The sequence below is a fragment of the Schistocerca cancellata genome, chromosome 4 (assembly GCF_023864275.1).
Source record: "Schistocerca cancellata isolate TAMUIC-IGC-003103 chromosome 4, iqSchCanc2.1, whole genome shotgun sequence".
Taxonomy (NCBI): domain Eukaryota; kingdom Metazoa; phylum Arthropoda; class Insecta; order Orthoptera; family Acrididae; genus Schistocerca; species Schistocerca cancellata.
The window spans coordinates 468,733,185-468,750,322 of record NC_064629.1 but is presented as its reverse complement, the minus strand read 5'-3'; the positions used below and the strand labels follow the sequence as shown (position 1 = coordinate 468,750,322).

The 17,138-nt window shown below is 41.9% G+C and overlaps 1 protein-coding gene across 1 annotated transcript in view; it reads left to right on the top strand.

Annotated features, from left to right (window-relative positions):
* LOC126183641 (uncharacterized) overlaps nt 1-17,138 on the top strand; it is a 449,828-nt gene that overhangs the window by 420,181 nt on the left and 12,509 nt on the right. The window contains exon 14 of the mRNA XM_049925781.1: nt 9,907-9,979. Coding sequence (XP_049781738.1) covers nt 9,907-9,979 — 73 coding nt within the window. The remainder of the gene's footprint in view (nt 1-9,906; nt 9,980-17,138) is intronic.

Here is a 17,138-nt window from a genome sequence, read left to right as displayed (position 1 = left end):
GACACGGAATTGAACCCTCATCCTCCCGAATGTGAGTGCAGTGTGCTAACCACTGTGCCACCTCGCTCGGTAAGATGAGGATGAAGTATGCCACTGTGAGACCTATTTACGTGTCTGTCAATGCTACAGCTGTCACAAATTATCATCCTGTCTCTCTGTTAACAAAATGTTCAAAGGTTCTTGAAAAATCTGTGTATAACAGGATTCTGGTCCACCTATATAACCATAATATTATTAACCATAATATTATTAACCATAGACAGTTTGGTTTTCAAAATGGGGTTTTCACAGAGTGAGCCATATACTCACTCACAAATAACATCTTGGGGTCTTTTAACAGTAAGTAGTCAGCAGTTGGAGTCTTCTGTGACCTTTTGTGTAAACCACAAAATACTATCAGAGAAAGTCTATCATCATACACTCCTGGAAATGGAAAAAAGAACACATTGACACCGGTGTGTCAGACCCACCATACTTGCTCCGGACACTGCGAGAGGGCTGTACAAGCAATGATCACACGCACGGCACAGCGGACACACCAGGAACCGCGGTGTTGGCCGTCAAATGGCGCTAGCTGCGCAGCATTTGTGCACCACCGCCGTCAGTGTCAGCCAGTTTGCCATGGCATACGGAGCTCCATCGCAGTCTTTAACACTGGTAGCATGCCGCGACAGCGTGGACGTGAACCGTATGTGCAGTTGACGGACTTTGAGTGAGGGCGTATAGTGAGCATGCGGGAGGCCGGGTGGATGTACCGCCGAATGGCTCAACACGTGGGGCGTGAGGTCTCCACAGTACATCGATGTTGTCGCCAGTGGTTGGCGGAAGGTGCACGTGCCCGTTGACCTGGGACCCGACCGCAGCGACGCACGGATGCACGCCAAGACCGTAGGATCCTACGCAGTGCCGTAGGGGACCGCACCGCCACTTCCCAGCAAATTAGGGACACTGTTGCTCCTGGGGTATCGGCGAGGACCATTCGCAACTGTCTCCATGAAGCTGGGCTATGGTCCCGCACACCGTTAGGCCGTCTTCCGCTCACACCCCAACATCGTGCAGCCCGCCTCCAGTGGTGTCGCGACAGGCGTGAATGGAGGGACGAATGGAGACGTGTCGTCTTCAGCGATGAGAGTCGCTTCTGCCTTGGTGCCAATGATGGTCGTATGCATGTTTGGCGCCGTGCAGGTGAGCGCCACAATCAGGACTGCATACGACCAAGGCACACAGGACCAACACCCGGCATCATGGTGTGGGGAGCGATCTCCTACACTGGCCGTACACCACTGGTGATCATCGAGGGGACACTGAATAGTGCACGGTACATCCAAACCGTCATCGAACCCATCGTTCTACCATTCCTAGACCGGCAAGGGAACTTGCTGTTCCAACAGGACAATGCATGTCCGCATGTATCCCGTGCCACCCAACGTGCTCTAGAAGGTGTAAGTCAACTACCCTGGCCAGCAAGATCTCCGGATCTGTCCCCCATTGAGCATGTTTGGGACTGGATGAAGCGTCGTCTCACGCGGTCTGCACGTCCAGCACGCACGCTGGTCCAACTGAGATGCCAGGTGGAAATGGCATGGCAAGCCGTTCCACAGGACTACATCCAGCATCTCTACGATCGTCTCCATGGGAGAATAGCAGCCTGCATTGCTGCGAAAGGTGGATATACACTGTACTAGTGCCGACATTGTGCATGCTCTGTTGCCTGTGTCTATGTGCCTGTGGTTCTGTCAGTGTGATCATGTGATGTATCTGACCCCAGGAATGTGTCAATAAAGTTTCCCCTTCCTGGGACAATGAATTCACGGTGTTCTTATTTCAATTTCCAGGAGTGTATAATCAAAGGGCCTATAGGCTTAACATATCTTGAAGATGGGGAAACAACAGATGGTCCTACATGGCTGCAACAATGGATCTCTTTATACACTTCTTCTGAATGGGTCAAAATACGGCATGGGGATCCCCAGGGATCTCTCCTTGGGCCCTTGCTGTTTTTAATATATGGTGATGATGTATCCTTGTCTATTAATAAAAAATGTGAATTCATAATGTTTGCTGATGATGCAAGCATTGTGGTAAATAGTATGTCCACTACAGACCTAGTGCCTGATGTTTTTGTCATACTCAGAGAAGTTACAGCTGGGTTTACAATTAATTCTCTTTCAGTTAATTTAAAAAAAAAACTAATTTTATTCAGTTCCACACTAAACATAAAAGTCCAGAAAACATAGTCATTGCACACAACCAGGTACTAAAACAGGTGCACTCCACTAAATTCCTAGTGTTCATATTGACGGTAGGCTCAACTGAAGACATCATATGTCCCTAACTCTAAAAACATTGTCATCAGCAACTTTTGCTTTAAGAATTATTGATGACCTTGGGGACATCACCATTTTAAAATCATATTATTTTGGATATTTTCACTCATTAATAAGCTATAACATAATCTGCTTGGGTAATTCACCAGTCTCAAAAAAAAAAAAAAAAAAAAAATCTCAAAACCCTAGAAGAAAGAAGCCAGTATTACGTGCAGGGTTTCGCCACGAAGCTATGTAGAAAACTCTTCACACAGTTAGGGATACTGACAACAAGAAGTCAGTACATACACTCTCTGATGAATTTTGTCATTAAAAATTATGCTCAGTATGAAATAAATTGTTCACACCACAACTATAAGACTAGAGGTAAAAATGATCTCCATTTTGAACTAAAAAATTTGTCACTTGTACAAAAAGGAGTAAAGTATGCTGCTATTAAGACTGTTAATGCACTGCCTAATTATATTAAATGTACAAGAGAAAATGAAATGCTATTTAGATGTACCAGGTGATCAAAAAGTCAGTATAAATTTGAAAACTTAATAAACCACGGAATAATGTAGATAGAGGGGTAAAAATTGACACACATGCTTGGAATGACATGGGGTTTTATTAGAACCAGGCACTCCACCCCATGTTTTCAGACATGTGAAAGATCTCTTGGCCTCCCAGGTCCCAAGACCTCAGTCCATGCGATTATTGGCTTTGGGGTTACCTGAAATCGCAATGTATCGTGATCGACCGACATCTCTAGGGATGCTGAAAGACAACATCTGACGCCAATGCCTCACCATAACTCCGAACATGCTTTACAGTGCTGTTCACAACGTTATTCCTCGACTACAGCAATTGTTGATGAATGATGGTGGAAATATTGAGCATTTCCTGTAAAGAACATCATCTTTGCTTTGTCTTACTTTGTTATGCTAATTATTGCTATTCTGATCAGATGAAGCGCCAATTGTTGGACATTTTTTGAACTTTTGTATTTTTTTGGTTCTAATAAAACCCCATGTCATTCCAAGCATGTGTGTCAATTTGTACCTCTCTATCTACATTATTCTGTGATTTATTCAGTTTTCAAATTTATACTGACATTTTGATCACCCAGTATGTTAAAGAAATACCTGCTTGACCATCCACTGTACTCCTTAGATGAATTCTTTTCCAGAAACAATTAAAAGTTCCCATGTATATTCTTATTGCACCACTTGAGTAAAAAGATATATCTTGTTATTCAGTTGTTACATGAAAGATACAATATTGTGTTTATATTAGACAGTGAATTACAATACTAGATAAATGTTACCTAGTAAATAATAAAAATTGATACTAACTATTATTTATATTACTGTACTATGTTGTTGTAGTTCTATAGTATTAATTGCATTTGTATAATTGTATTGATATGTTCCACATCCAAGTTAATTAATCGCATGTACAGATCCACAGAATATGCATACCAAATAAATTTTAAAAAATCCCCCCCAAAAGCAAGTCCACTCTGCTAACGACTGTGCCGCCTCACTCAGTGGTTTAATAATGTTTGTGTATCTCTTACTGTATGGCCTTTTTTATTTGTCCTGTTGTGGAACTGTTTTCTTCCTATCGCATTAGTCATACCAAATACTTCTGCATACAGTTTCACTAAATGTTCATTACATTTTGAAGTTTTTTAAGAATATTAGATACAGGAAACTAGACGTTCATTCATATTCTCTACTCCCAACTCATATTGTGTGCATGGTTACACTTAAGGTTAATGTACCCTACAAATGCAGTTCTTCTCTGCTGACTCCATATGTTCCATATCCTTCATTCCATTTTGCTCAGTAATGTTGTGATAGTGAATGAACCAGCACTCATATTTTCTCTCCCATTTTCATTATTGGTCATTTTAAAGGGTAGTTGAAGAGTTTCAGTAACAGTGTGAAAAGTTGTTCTGAGAGACTGATTTCACCAACTGCCCCACTCTTAGCAATTGTCATTTCTGTCAAACTGCCTTGCTTGCCTCCATGACTAAGTGTTTTATCATTGTGGTCAACATGTTGTGCTGTAAATGGACTTTGAGATGGTGTAAGAAATATCCACATATAGTTCTACATTTGTTGAACATCGTGTCAGCTCCTATATGTGTTTTAACCTCATATTATCTTGTTGGAAATCAATAATAAAGTTTTCATTATTCCTTACAAACTGTTTAGAAATCCTCAAGTACGTTCTACTCAAATAAATAAAAAATAAAAAAATAAAAAATCTACCCATGTGGTTATCAAAACAGCAATAATTTTGTGTCTTTTTCCTGGTTTTCCACAGCAACATTATCACCTATAAACACAGTACTCAAATTTATTTATCCTTCCCAGTGGTGGAACATCACCACTTTCACAGAATTCCTTGTATGTTACACCATCAGTGCCTGACAAAATCTCTTATAGCTAACACTTGGGCCGAAACAAGGTTTTGGAAATATATTTACATTTTCAAAGTGAACACCATCAAGATGTGTAAGCAGTGGCATGACAACATTCATCTTGCCACAGTCTCATGGATCCACAATTATCAAAGAAATATTGCTGGGCAGAACAGGACCTTTCTTCTTATTTTCTGTTTTACTGTGGGAGAAATAAATTATTTTGAAGTCACTGCAAAGAGACTGTTTCATCCATCCTGTGGTGATATTTCTCTTCAAAGAAATCCCCCTCAGATACAATACACTTGTGTCAATGCTTCTTCCAATTCTTGAAGCACTTCTCATAAGCACTTGTTTGTACAGCCTTGAGTACTTCCAGCAATGCAGTTTTTACTTTCTCAATCGTTGAAAATCTTCATCTTTTCATAGGTCTCTTCAGTTCTGGGAACAGGAAAATGTTGCAGGGGGCCAAATCCGGTGAACATGCAGGCTGAGGCATGATTGTCATATTGTTTTTCGCCAAAAAATTTCTCACAAGCAACATCAAGGTAATACTTCTCACTGACCATACAACATTGAGGCGAAAATTCATGATGCACTATGCCATGGTAATTGAAAAAACAGTGAGCAAGACTTTGACATTTTATTGAACTTGGTGTACTTGTTTCAGTCTTGGTTCTCTGGAAGCCTTCCATTGGGACGATTGGGCTTTGGTTTTGACATCATAACTGTAAACCCATATTTCATCACTAATTATGACCCTTTTGAGCAAATCAGGTTCATTATTGACATCATTGAGGAGTTCCAGAGCAATGCTCATGTGACAGTTCTTTTGATCAAGATTGAAAAGTTTTGGAACAAACTTCACTGACATACTTCTCATGCCCAAAACATCAAAAAAATAAATAAATAAATAAAAATAAAAAATAAAAAAATTGCATGACATGAACCGACTGATATGCCAACATCCTCACAACTTTTCTTATGGTAATTTGACAATTTTCCAAAACAACTTTCTTCACAGCTTCAATGTTATCATCTGTTGTTGATGTGCTGGGGTGTCCAGAGCAAGGTTTGACATTGGCATCCTCTTGGCCATCTTGGAAGAGCTTGTACCATTTGTAACCATTTTTTTTTTTACTTAGAGCAACTTCTTGGCCATCTTGGAGTAGCTTGTACCATTTGTAAACATTTTTTCTACTTAGAGCAGACTCACCGTATACCACTGTCAACATTTCAAGTGTTTTAGAGCACTTGAATCCATTTTTCACACAAAATTTGATGCAAATTCTTTGCTCAATTTTTGATAACAATCAAAAATTGCCAAACACACTAAAATACCTCTAACCTTTCTAGCTGTTAAAAACAAATGAAGTATGCTGTACACATCAATCTGTGAACATATGTTTGGGACATGTGAACCAACATAACAAAAAAAAGATCAATAATCAAATGTATGTTGCCCGCACAATTCAAAAAAGTCACCTTTTGAACAGCCATGCGTGCATGTGTCATGATGAGGTCATATATGTTATTGTTGTTATAATTATTATTACTGTTACTGTTGTTGTTGTTGTTGTTATGTATTGAGGCATAGCATCTGTAAAAATCTTGGGTGGTGCTTTTTCTGTTGGCTGTGTGTCATGATGTTCCAGCTCAATGAAAGTTCTCATAGAAGATATTTACATATGACTGCAAACTGGTTGATTCATCATTGAGCTGGACTGCATAGATTTCAAAATTCATTGATTTGTGTTCTTCTACATCTGTGCAGTCTGTGTCATTATACACACATCAAAAAAAGTTTTACATCACCTTGGTTCTGAGCATTTCAGAACGAGTACAGAAAATTAGAATAGAGATCACCATAAACATCATTTCAGCCCTTTTTATTGGTCATGAAAACCACATATTGCATGTTGTACCACCATACAGTGAGACTTTCAGAGGTGGTGGTCCAGATTTCTGTACACACCAGTACCTCTAATACCCAGTAGCACATCCTCTTGTATTGATGCATGGCATACTATCCACAAGTTCATCAAGTCACTGCAAAGTGACTGTTTCATCCATCCTGTGATGATATTTCTCTTCAAAGAAATCCCCCTCAGATGCAATACACTTGTATCAATGCTTCTTCCAATTCTTGGTTCAGATTGTCCCACTCCTCAACCGCGATTCAGCATAGATCCCTCAGAGTGGTTGGTGGATCACATCATCCATAAACAGCCCTTTTCAATCTATCCCAGGCATGTTCGATAGGGTTCATGTCTGGAGAACATGCTGGCCACTCTAGTTGAGCGATGTCATTATCCTGAAGGAAGTCATTCACAAGATGTGCATGATGGGGGCAAAAATTGTCATCCATGAAGATGAGTGCCTCGCCAATATGCTGCCAATATGGTTGCACTATTGGTCAGAGGATGGCATTCACATATTGTACAGCCATTATGGCGCCTTCCGTGACCACCAGCGTCATACACCGGCCCCACAGAATGCCACCCCAAAACATCAGGGAACCTCCACCTTGCTGCACTCACTGGACAGTGTGTCCAAGGTGTTCAGCCTGACCGGGTTGCCTCCAAACACGTTTCCAATGAATGTCTGGTTGAAGGCATATGCAACACTCATTGGTGAAGAGAATGTGATGCCAATCCTGAGAAGACCGAGCGAGGTGGCGCAGTGGTTAGCACACTGGACTCGCATTCGGGAGGACGACGGTTCAATCCCGTCTCCGGCCATCCTGATTTAGGTTTTCCGTGATTTCCCTGAATCGCTTCAGGCAAATGCCGGGATGGTTCCTTTGAAAGGGCACGGCCGATTTCCTTCCCCATCCTTCCCTCACCCGAGCTTGCGCTCCGTCTCTAATGACCTCGTTGTCGACGGGACGTTAAACACTAATATCCCCCCCCCAATCCTGAGTGGTCAATTTGGCATGTGTTGGGCCCAACTGTACTGCGCTGGTGTCATGGTTGCAAATATGGACCTTGCCATGGACGTCGAGAGTGAAGTAGCGCATCAAGCAGCCTATTGCACACAGTTTGAGTCATAACACTACGTCCTGTGACTGCACTAAATGCATTATTCAACATGGTGGTGTTGATGTCAGGGTTCCTCCAAGCCGTAATTGGTAGGCAGCTGTCATCCACTGCAGTAGTAGCCCTTGGGCGGCCTGAGCGAGGCATGTCATCGATAGTTCCTGTCACTCTGTCTCTCCTTTATGTCTGAGCAACATTGCTTTGGTTCACCCCAAGATGCCTAGACACTTCCCTTGTTGAGAGCCCTTCCTGGCACAAAGTAACAAAGCGGACACAATTGAACTAGGGTATTGGCTATCTAGGCATGGTTGAACTACAGACAACACAAGGTCTGTACCTCCTTCCTGGTGGAATGACTGGAAATGGTTTGCTGTCAGACCCCCTCCATCTAATAGGCACTTCTCATGCATGGTTGTTTACATCTTTGGGTGGGTTTAGTGACATCTTTGAACAGTCAAAGGGACTGTGTCTGTGATACAATATCCACAGTCAATGTCTGTCTTCAGGAGTTCTGGGAACTGCGGTGATGCAAAACTTTTTTTTATGTGTGTATAGTTTCATTGTTTGAGGAATGTCACTGCTGCAGATAGTATAGTTATCTGATACCACTGAGGAAATTTGATTACTTCTGCTGAACATGGCTGCAATTAGCATCAAATTGTAGCATGGATGGATCACCTAATCTGAATAATGTCACTTTACTACCTCAATATCAAGGGTTTTAAAACCACCACTGGAATGAATACATGTTATGAAGCTATTTCAACTAGAACTTCTTTATTCTCTTTGACATTCAAATTATGCATTGTATTAAAGAGCAATACTTTGGCCACTGAATATTCACACTGTAGTTTCATTTGGGGATACATAATGATGTCATCTGCAACAATGACAGTAACAAGTTAAACACATGTACATTTATTCGACAGTCTATTATTATCATGCACTGACTAATATTTACACTCTGTCTCAAGACTTTTCTTTCTGCTGCTGTTACATGTCTACATTTTGATGGCTCATACATAATTCAGAACTTTTTTTTCCCAGGGTGTGGTTCTTATCACTCTTGTTGCAATGCACAAAACTACCATAACTTAAAAAAAGTTCAGCACAGCATGACTGCATAATCCCTCAAAACCATGGGGAGCTGCGAGTGCAGGACATCTCATAACTATGTACTCCACAAGAACATCAGGCTCAGCTAAACACCTCACTGTCAGACCTAACTAATTACTACACATCCCTACACTGACTCCTGCAACACACATGTCAATCCTTCAAGTAAACACCTCACTGTCACACCTAACTTATTACTATACATCCCTACACTGATTCCTGCAACACATATGGCAATCCTTCTATGTATCATTCTTCTTTTCAACTCAGGTGACAATATGGGGAAATTGCACAATAACAATAATAATAATAATAATAATAATAATAATAATAATAATAATATGATGGTTAGCTCCAAATTGTTCATGGTGGAGCAGCAATATTCCTAAGTTGTTTAGGGCATACATAGAAGCTTGGGAAATTTTGGGAAATTAGAGGACAGCACAGGTGGGGGACTTGTGAATATTTTAAAGCAGTACAAGTGGGCTCCCCTCAACATAGCCATAGATATAAAATGCCCTACCATTTCTGACATCTTGGATTTATTTATACCAACAATTTCCTGCCATTGTAACTGAACTATTTCCACCATGTTGAATTTTTAAACAGCACAAGTGGATATATCCACCATCTTGGAAGAAATATTAAGCGATACATGGTGGAGAGAGAGGGGGGAGGGGAAGGAGAGGGGAGAGGGAAGTTGGTGGTGATATTGAGGGGAAGATGGTAAGGGTAAGCTTGAGCAGGATGTTTGGAGGAGGGGTGATCTTGAGGGGTAGGTGAAGAGGGTAATATTGACGAGAGAGGAGGAGGGAAGGTGTGATTTTGAGGTAGGAGGATGCTGCGGAAGGGGGTGACCTTCGGGGGGCTGGGGGGGGGGGGGGTGAATAATTGTTGTGTGAGGTAGAAAGGGCCTTCACCCACTGTTCCTTACCTGTTACATTATATGAGCAGGTCATATGAACTCAAATTCTGTGCTGTTTAGTTATATTCTTGTCTGTCTTTGTTTCAGGAGGAGTGATGCAGTTTCAGCTTTCCTGGCGATGATGCTCAGCCTGGCAGGAGCCAAGAATGAAACTGATCTGGTTAGTTGAGCTACTTATTCAGTTATCACTGACTATCCCTTAATGTCCTATAAATATGATTTGTCACAATTCAAGCAAATTATTAAAGTTTCAGTGAAATTACTTGACTCCTCTACCTCCACTCCACATAACCCCAAGAAAATATGTCATTGTCTTTTGACATGTTTCTGAGGTCTTTCCTGCTACTATGCTTTTATCTAAGTTTATAGTATATTATTATTTCTCATTCAACATTAATGAGGTAGAGCTAAAGAGTGAACATACACCATAAATGCCCATTCAGTGTCAGTTCCTGGTGCTTTTCATGTTCAGGAGAAGGACTAGGCTTTGTAAACGTAACCCTGTACATCACAGTATACTAGAATGTGGCTTCTAGATGTTTCTGAAGTAATGCTATCACTTTGGCTTCAATAGCTTCCTGAAGGTACTGGTTACTGCTTTGAGTACCCACAATTCACAGCATTCATGGTCATTGATGATAACCCATGATGATAGCACATAGCATCGCACCAGTATAATGCATTTGATCACATACTGTTAAATGGCAGCAAGCTGTCAATACCCAAGGCTACTCAGGACATATTGGTACAGCCATGTTATATGTTGCCTTAAAAATGCAGGCCTTCTCCAGAGCACAGCACATATTATACTCTTTTTGACTGTTTGCTTGTTGTCCATGCACATCACCTATTAAAACCTAGATCACTTGCAACTTGGTCCATCAGTGCCTTCTCTTTTAGAAAGACGAGGTTCTATCAGGGGTCCACTTCATTTTTAATATATATTAATGCTCCTCCACCTGCAGTGTCACAGGAGGCCAGTTTTGCCAAGTTTGCTGGTAATACATTTACATAAACAAAAAATATTTTCAGTTCCCATTTTAAACTCTTAGTTAATGTGAAAATATCAACATGTGACTGTCATCAAATTTTGGCATGCCTTATTACCTAGGTCTACAGTTAAGTAATTTTAATAGAACACCAGAAGTCATACCTATAATATCTCCATATGAGTAAATCCAAGAAATACATACTGATCATTTCTGTGGCTCTGAAAATCCCATAACCTGGACTGGAAGACCCATGTACCAGGCTTAATGAAACTCCTTATTTAAGCTAGACTTACAGTACCAATATGAATAATTGCTGATAGAAATAACATAAAATGATGAGATTACTTTGTTCTGCATTTTTCCACTCACTAGTAGCTCATGCAATCATTTTTTGAGTATGCACAGATTAAAGAACACAGCTTCAAGATGTTACATTTTCAGAATTCAGAAGCGCAATATAAAAATCACTGTTTTCTTTCCACATCCAGCACATTATTCCAATAAACACAAGCAAAGATCTTTTCATAGTTTAGGGCAGAGTCATAGAGTTATCAATTTTCTACCAGTGATATGCTTTATTGTTCTGAAGCTTTAATAGTTCATCTGCTTCACCAGTAGTCAAGTATGGCAGATATTTTATCCTTTTCTGGTGATTCCTTCACAGTGTTACTTGTCTTTGTCCAGTAGTAGGCAAAGTTGAGGGTTAACTGGACCTTTTTTCTTCTTCCCTTGAAATTTTACTTAAGGAATAATTTTCTTTTAAATCTGTATTCATGAATCTTGAGGAAAACATATACGGAAACTACTGATACTTTCATTTTTGCAGTATCTCACACAGATTTTACAGAAATGGAGAAGAACTTGGACACTACTTTTGGACCCATTAACTCCAGTGGCTGGGTTAAATGGACCGTATGTCAGCGTTAAAAGGACTGCTCAGTTAAACAAATGAATTACAGGACCATAAATATAAAAATTCATAGCAACAACATTAGTAACAATGCTAAACATACCTTTACAATTATATTAATGAAAACATCACAGAAATAACAAAACTACTGCACAATGAATCCAGTGACATCAAACTAGATAAAAATCATGTTTTCATAGCATACCCTAGCATCTGAGGCAACTGAGGAATCATCATCTTCTGCAGCTTAGAATTTTGTAGTAGAAACAACACTCAAAAAAATTTACTTCCCAGACATCATTGTACATTTTAATGACTTCTGCAGCATAATAGTGAAAACTTGTGGCAGTTTTGCCCTCTACTTTGACTACAATGAAGTCCCCTTCTTCACTGTTTCACTGTTTTCATCACTACTTGTGTACAGATCATTATTGGAGGAATCAATGTACAGCATATTATCAGCATCTTCAGAGTTGCTGCTGCTCTCTTCCAATATTTGCTGTTTATCAGAAGGCTTCACTTTGTTGAGTGTATGCTTTTTGGCTACTACTTTGATTTTCTGTCTTCTGCTGCTGCAGCCAACAGTTGTGTAACTCATGTACTGGTAAGGACAGTTGATTTTCCTTCATTTAAAGCTCTTGTTGTTCTCTTTACACCAATCATCCCCCCAGGGGGCTCATGGCTCATCTGCAAGTCCATGTGTGGTGCACATGGGGCACCAAGATGTTGCAGCCCATTCTTCCTCCATGGGCTGCTCCTCCCTCTCCATCCTCACTCCTTCCCCACTGCCCCCTCCATCCCTCCTCACAGTGTTCTTACTTATGGTGACCTGGCTATCCACCTGGTTTCCTGTATTTCTTGCAGTTTTGTTCCCTTTGCCTTTTCTCTTTCATCCTTTTTGGTATTTTTAGTCCCCCTTTGGTGTCTCACTACCACTTCCCAATTTTCTGAATGTAGTGTGAGCCATTTGGGGAAGAACTCCCTCCCTAGCATCTATGGTGTGGCTCCCTTTTCCCCCTTCATTCCCGTCTTCCTTCTCCTCACTGTATCCCCCCTCCACCCCACTAGGTCACCAGCACATATAGCCATTTACTGTCGTGTGGCTGTTATGTACCCATCTGGCTGAGCCCTCTGACAACACAGGGATCACACTACTTGATATCTGAGCTGTTGCCTCCCCATGTATGCCCCGGAGTGGTTGCTTGTCATCCTGGAACATCAGAATTCCTGGTAACAGCTACTGTGCCAGATGGCCCTTGCTCTGGCTGGGTGGTACCCATGGTAAAAGCCCCTGATCAGAGTGGGTGCTTTGCTGCTGATACCACAGCAGGTGCTCTGTGCATGAAGTGTATCAAGCTCCAAAAATCTGGCTGTTCTATGGCCATCTCTTTGAGTGGTAACAGATCATTGAATGCTGTAGCCTTCCCTTCACTGGATACATATTGGGAGGAGGACCAGGCTTGCCAGCTTGGAGTGAAACACTTTCCCTGCTACCTAGTCTGTACTAAGACAGAGAGGGACACATTCACCACCAGCAAGTCATTTTTTTTAAATATTTAAGACAAGTTTGGCAACATGGAGTCTCTCAGTAAGATGCAGTCAGGTTTCTTGTTGATCAAAGCTGCTTCTGCTTCTGCTGCTCAATCTGCAGCTCTTTGTGGTTGTGGTTGTCTTTGGGACATCCCAGTCACCATTAGTGAAAATGAGTCTACTTTGCTTATTTTCATTCACTTATGTCATATGGTATTATATTTTCGGGTAACTCTTCCCATTCTAAAATGATATTTTTGGCTCAGAAACAGGCGGTTTGGGCAATAAGTGGTGTAAGTTCACGAGCCTTTTGTCGACCCCTGTTCATGAGTCTGGGTATTTTGACATTGGCCTCTCAATATATATATTCTTTAATGTTATTTCTTGTTAACAATAGTAGCTTATTCCCAAGAATAAGTAGCTTTCACTCAGTTAATACTCGGCAGAAACCAAACCTGCGTTTGGATCGGACTTTCTTACCTCTTGAGTAGAAAGGTGTGCACTATACTGCTGCATCCATTTTCAATAAGCTACCACTTGAATTCAAAAATCTTAGCAGTAACTGGTGTGCTTTCAAATCTAAACTGAAGAGTTTCCTCATAGGTCGCTCCTTCTATTCTGTTGAGGAGTTCCTTGAAAGCTTAAGCTGATACTTGTTGTATTGTTGATTGCATTTAATTCAACTAATTGATGGACTTTTTTTGGGTTCATAAACATTTTATTTTTATCTGTTATTACTTTTATGTTGTAGTTTCATGTACTGACATGTCCCATGACCTTGGAGATTTGCTCCTCAATTTGGTCCTACAGAACTTGACATGTAAATAAATAAATAAATAAATAAATAAGAAATTACACTGCATCAGTCCTTGAATATGGTCCAGGGAGTAATTTTTCATAGTGACCTTATCCTTAAAACTAATGAGGAACTCCAGGTCAATCTGAAATGATGGGGTGTTCATTTTGTTTGATGTGTGCAGAAAGGTTGTAAGGACAACTGCATCATTACTGGCACCTTTATTCTGGTTCTCAAGAGAAGATCAATGTTATTGTTATTGGTGTGACGTGAAGCTGTACATCCTGTCACCCATGAAGTGCTTTCAGTGCTTGCACTTCAGACATACGTCTTCCAGATGAACAACAGACCCTCAATATGGTGACTGTCCACCCACTTCATGAGAGGAGCCTCTGTGTTCCTTCACGTTGGTATGTTAATTGTCATGTCTTTACTATCCATACACACCAGATTTCCCAGCTTACAAGAAAGAAAAGTAGATCCAGGCGTGCAAGTCCCTTGATTGGTTATCTTACACAGAGGCTTGTCAAAAATATGACCAACTTTACCCTGTGTCCATGACTTCTACTTTTGCCTCTGTCATATCCTCTTCCCCTCTTCCCTTTTCCCCTCTTCCCCTCTTTCTTAGCCTAGCCCATCCCCCTCTTCTCTCCCCTTTGCCTGCAGTTTCCATGCCTTCCCCTCCAGGTGCCACTCTCCCTACCTGGCCAAAGAAATGCCTCCCTTCTTTGGTACCCACAGGTGATGGAGCTCCCTCCCAGAGCCCCTTCCCTGGAGGCCTGCTAAGTCAACTCGGCCACAGGACACTCAGTCTGTGTGCCCCAAGGTCACCCACCCACCCACCCCTCCCCCCCCACACACACACACACACACACACACACACACACACACACACCGTGCCCCCAGAGGTCTCATCTCCTCCCTTGAAATCTGAGTCTGACCTTTTATTTATGAATGTCACACTGTCCTCATTGGTGATGGATGGTCGCCTGGCAGCTTGATTGGCTCCATCTTGTACACCTCCTATTTGGATACCCACTCCATGCTTATTCAATGGAACTGTAATAGCTACTACCATCACCTCCCATAGTTGCTATCCCTTTTTGCATTTTACTTGGCCACTTGTGTCATTCTCCTTGAATATAATTTTACTGATGCTCACTCACTGACCCTTTGTAGGTCTTGTGCTGTCTGCTGGAATTCAGTCAGGCCTTTGAGGCCTTCTGGTGGTGTCTGCACATTGCTCCATATGGATAATGTTAGGACATGGATCCCACTTCATACCCCATTGGAAGCAGTTGCTGTTCAGGTCCGCTTGGACTCTGCAGTCACAGTATGCAATCTCTACCCCCCTCCAGGGAGGCCACCTACATCTGCTGCCTTACCTGCCCTCCTTCAGCAAGTCCCCTCTCCCTTCCTCCTCCTTGCAGATTTTAATGCCCATCACCCATTGTGTGGCAATGCTTTTTCATCTAGCTGGATGCTCCACATTGGCCATTTGTTGCAGACCATGAGCTATACCTTCTTAATGATGGTCCCTCTACTCATTTTAGTGCCACATATGGGACTTTTGCTGCCATTAATCTTTCACTTTCTTCCCCTCCCCTTCTTCCTTCCTTACACTGGTCACAACACAGTGACCTCTGTGATAGTGACCACTTACCATTGATTCTCTCATTCCCTTCCTGCCTCCCGATGTCTAGGTTACCCTGCTAGGCTTTCCATCATGCTGATTAGCCTCTGTATACCTCCCAGGTCATGTTTCTACCTTTTTTGTAAGGTTGTATTGATGAATTCGTTCTTGATCTGACCTATAAGGTAATCCACTCTGCTGGCATTGCCGTTCCCCATTTGACTGGCCCCGTTCACCGTCAGCCAATTCTGTGGTGGAGCACGGCCATTGACACCACTATCAGTGATCATCATCATGCCTCACAACATCTGAAGCGGCACCTATCCTACACCAGTCTTATTACCTTTAAACACCTTTAAGCCAAAACCCATTATTTAGTCAAACAGAGCAAACAGGTGTGTTGGGAACAGTTGGTCTCCTCTCTAAGGTCCTTATGTCCCTTCACCATGAGCAGGCTACACTCCGCAGCCTCCAAGGTTGTCAGTGGCAGTCTCCCATTCAAAGCCTTGCCCTTCCAGGTGGCCTTTGTTCATATCTATCAGTTCTCACAAAACACCTCGTGACCCATTTTGTGGCAGCATCAGCATCAGCCTCATATCCAGCTGCCTTGCTCCTCTGGGAACAGCAGGCTGAAGTTTCATGCTTATGTTTCACCCCTTGTCAAGCTGAATCCTACAATGCACCTTTTACTGAATGAATGGGAGTTTCTTCTGGCCCTCTCTTCTTCCCATGATTCAGCTCTTGGCCCTGATTCCATCCATAAACAATTGCTTCAACACCTCAATCCTTATCAACCCCAATATATCCTCCAAGCATTTAACCATATTTCACTCCAAGGCACTTTTCCCCTCTCAATTTAGAGACAATATTGTGGTTCCTGTCCTTAAGCCTGGCGGCGATCTATCACCCCTTAACAGTTACTGCTCAGTCAGCCTGACCAATATCCCTTGGAAGCTACTAGAACAGATGGTGACTTGTTGGCTCAATTGGGTCCTTGAATCTCAGGATATTTTATCTCCTTACCAGTGTTGCTTTCTGGAGGAACGGTCTCCAATCCATCATCTGCTTCAGTGGGAAACTGCTGTTTGACAGGCCTTTTCTCAGCATGGCCATCTTGTCACAGATTTCTTCAACCTTCATAAGGCCTATGACACAGCTTGGTGCCATCACATCATCCTTATGCTCCATGAGTGAGGTCTTTGGGGCCCAATCCCAGTTTTTATTTGCCGCTTCCTGTTCCATCCATCGTTCAGTGTGCAGATTGGCACTGTTATCAGCTCTCTGCAGACCCAGGAGAATGGCATTCCATAGGACTCCATGTTAACTGTCCTTCTTTTTCTCATCACTATTAATGGACTTGTGGCCTCTGGTGGATCATTGGTCATCCCTGCTCTCTATGTGGATGATTTATGTATTTGAGCTAACTCCCACTCAGTGACCCCTGTGGAATAACAGCTT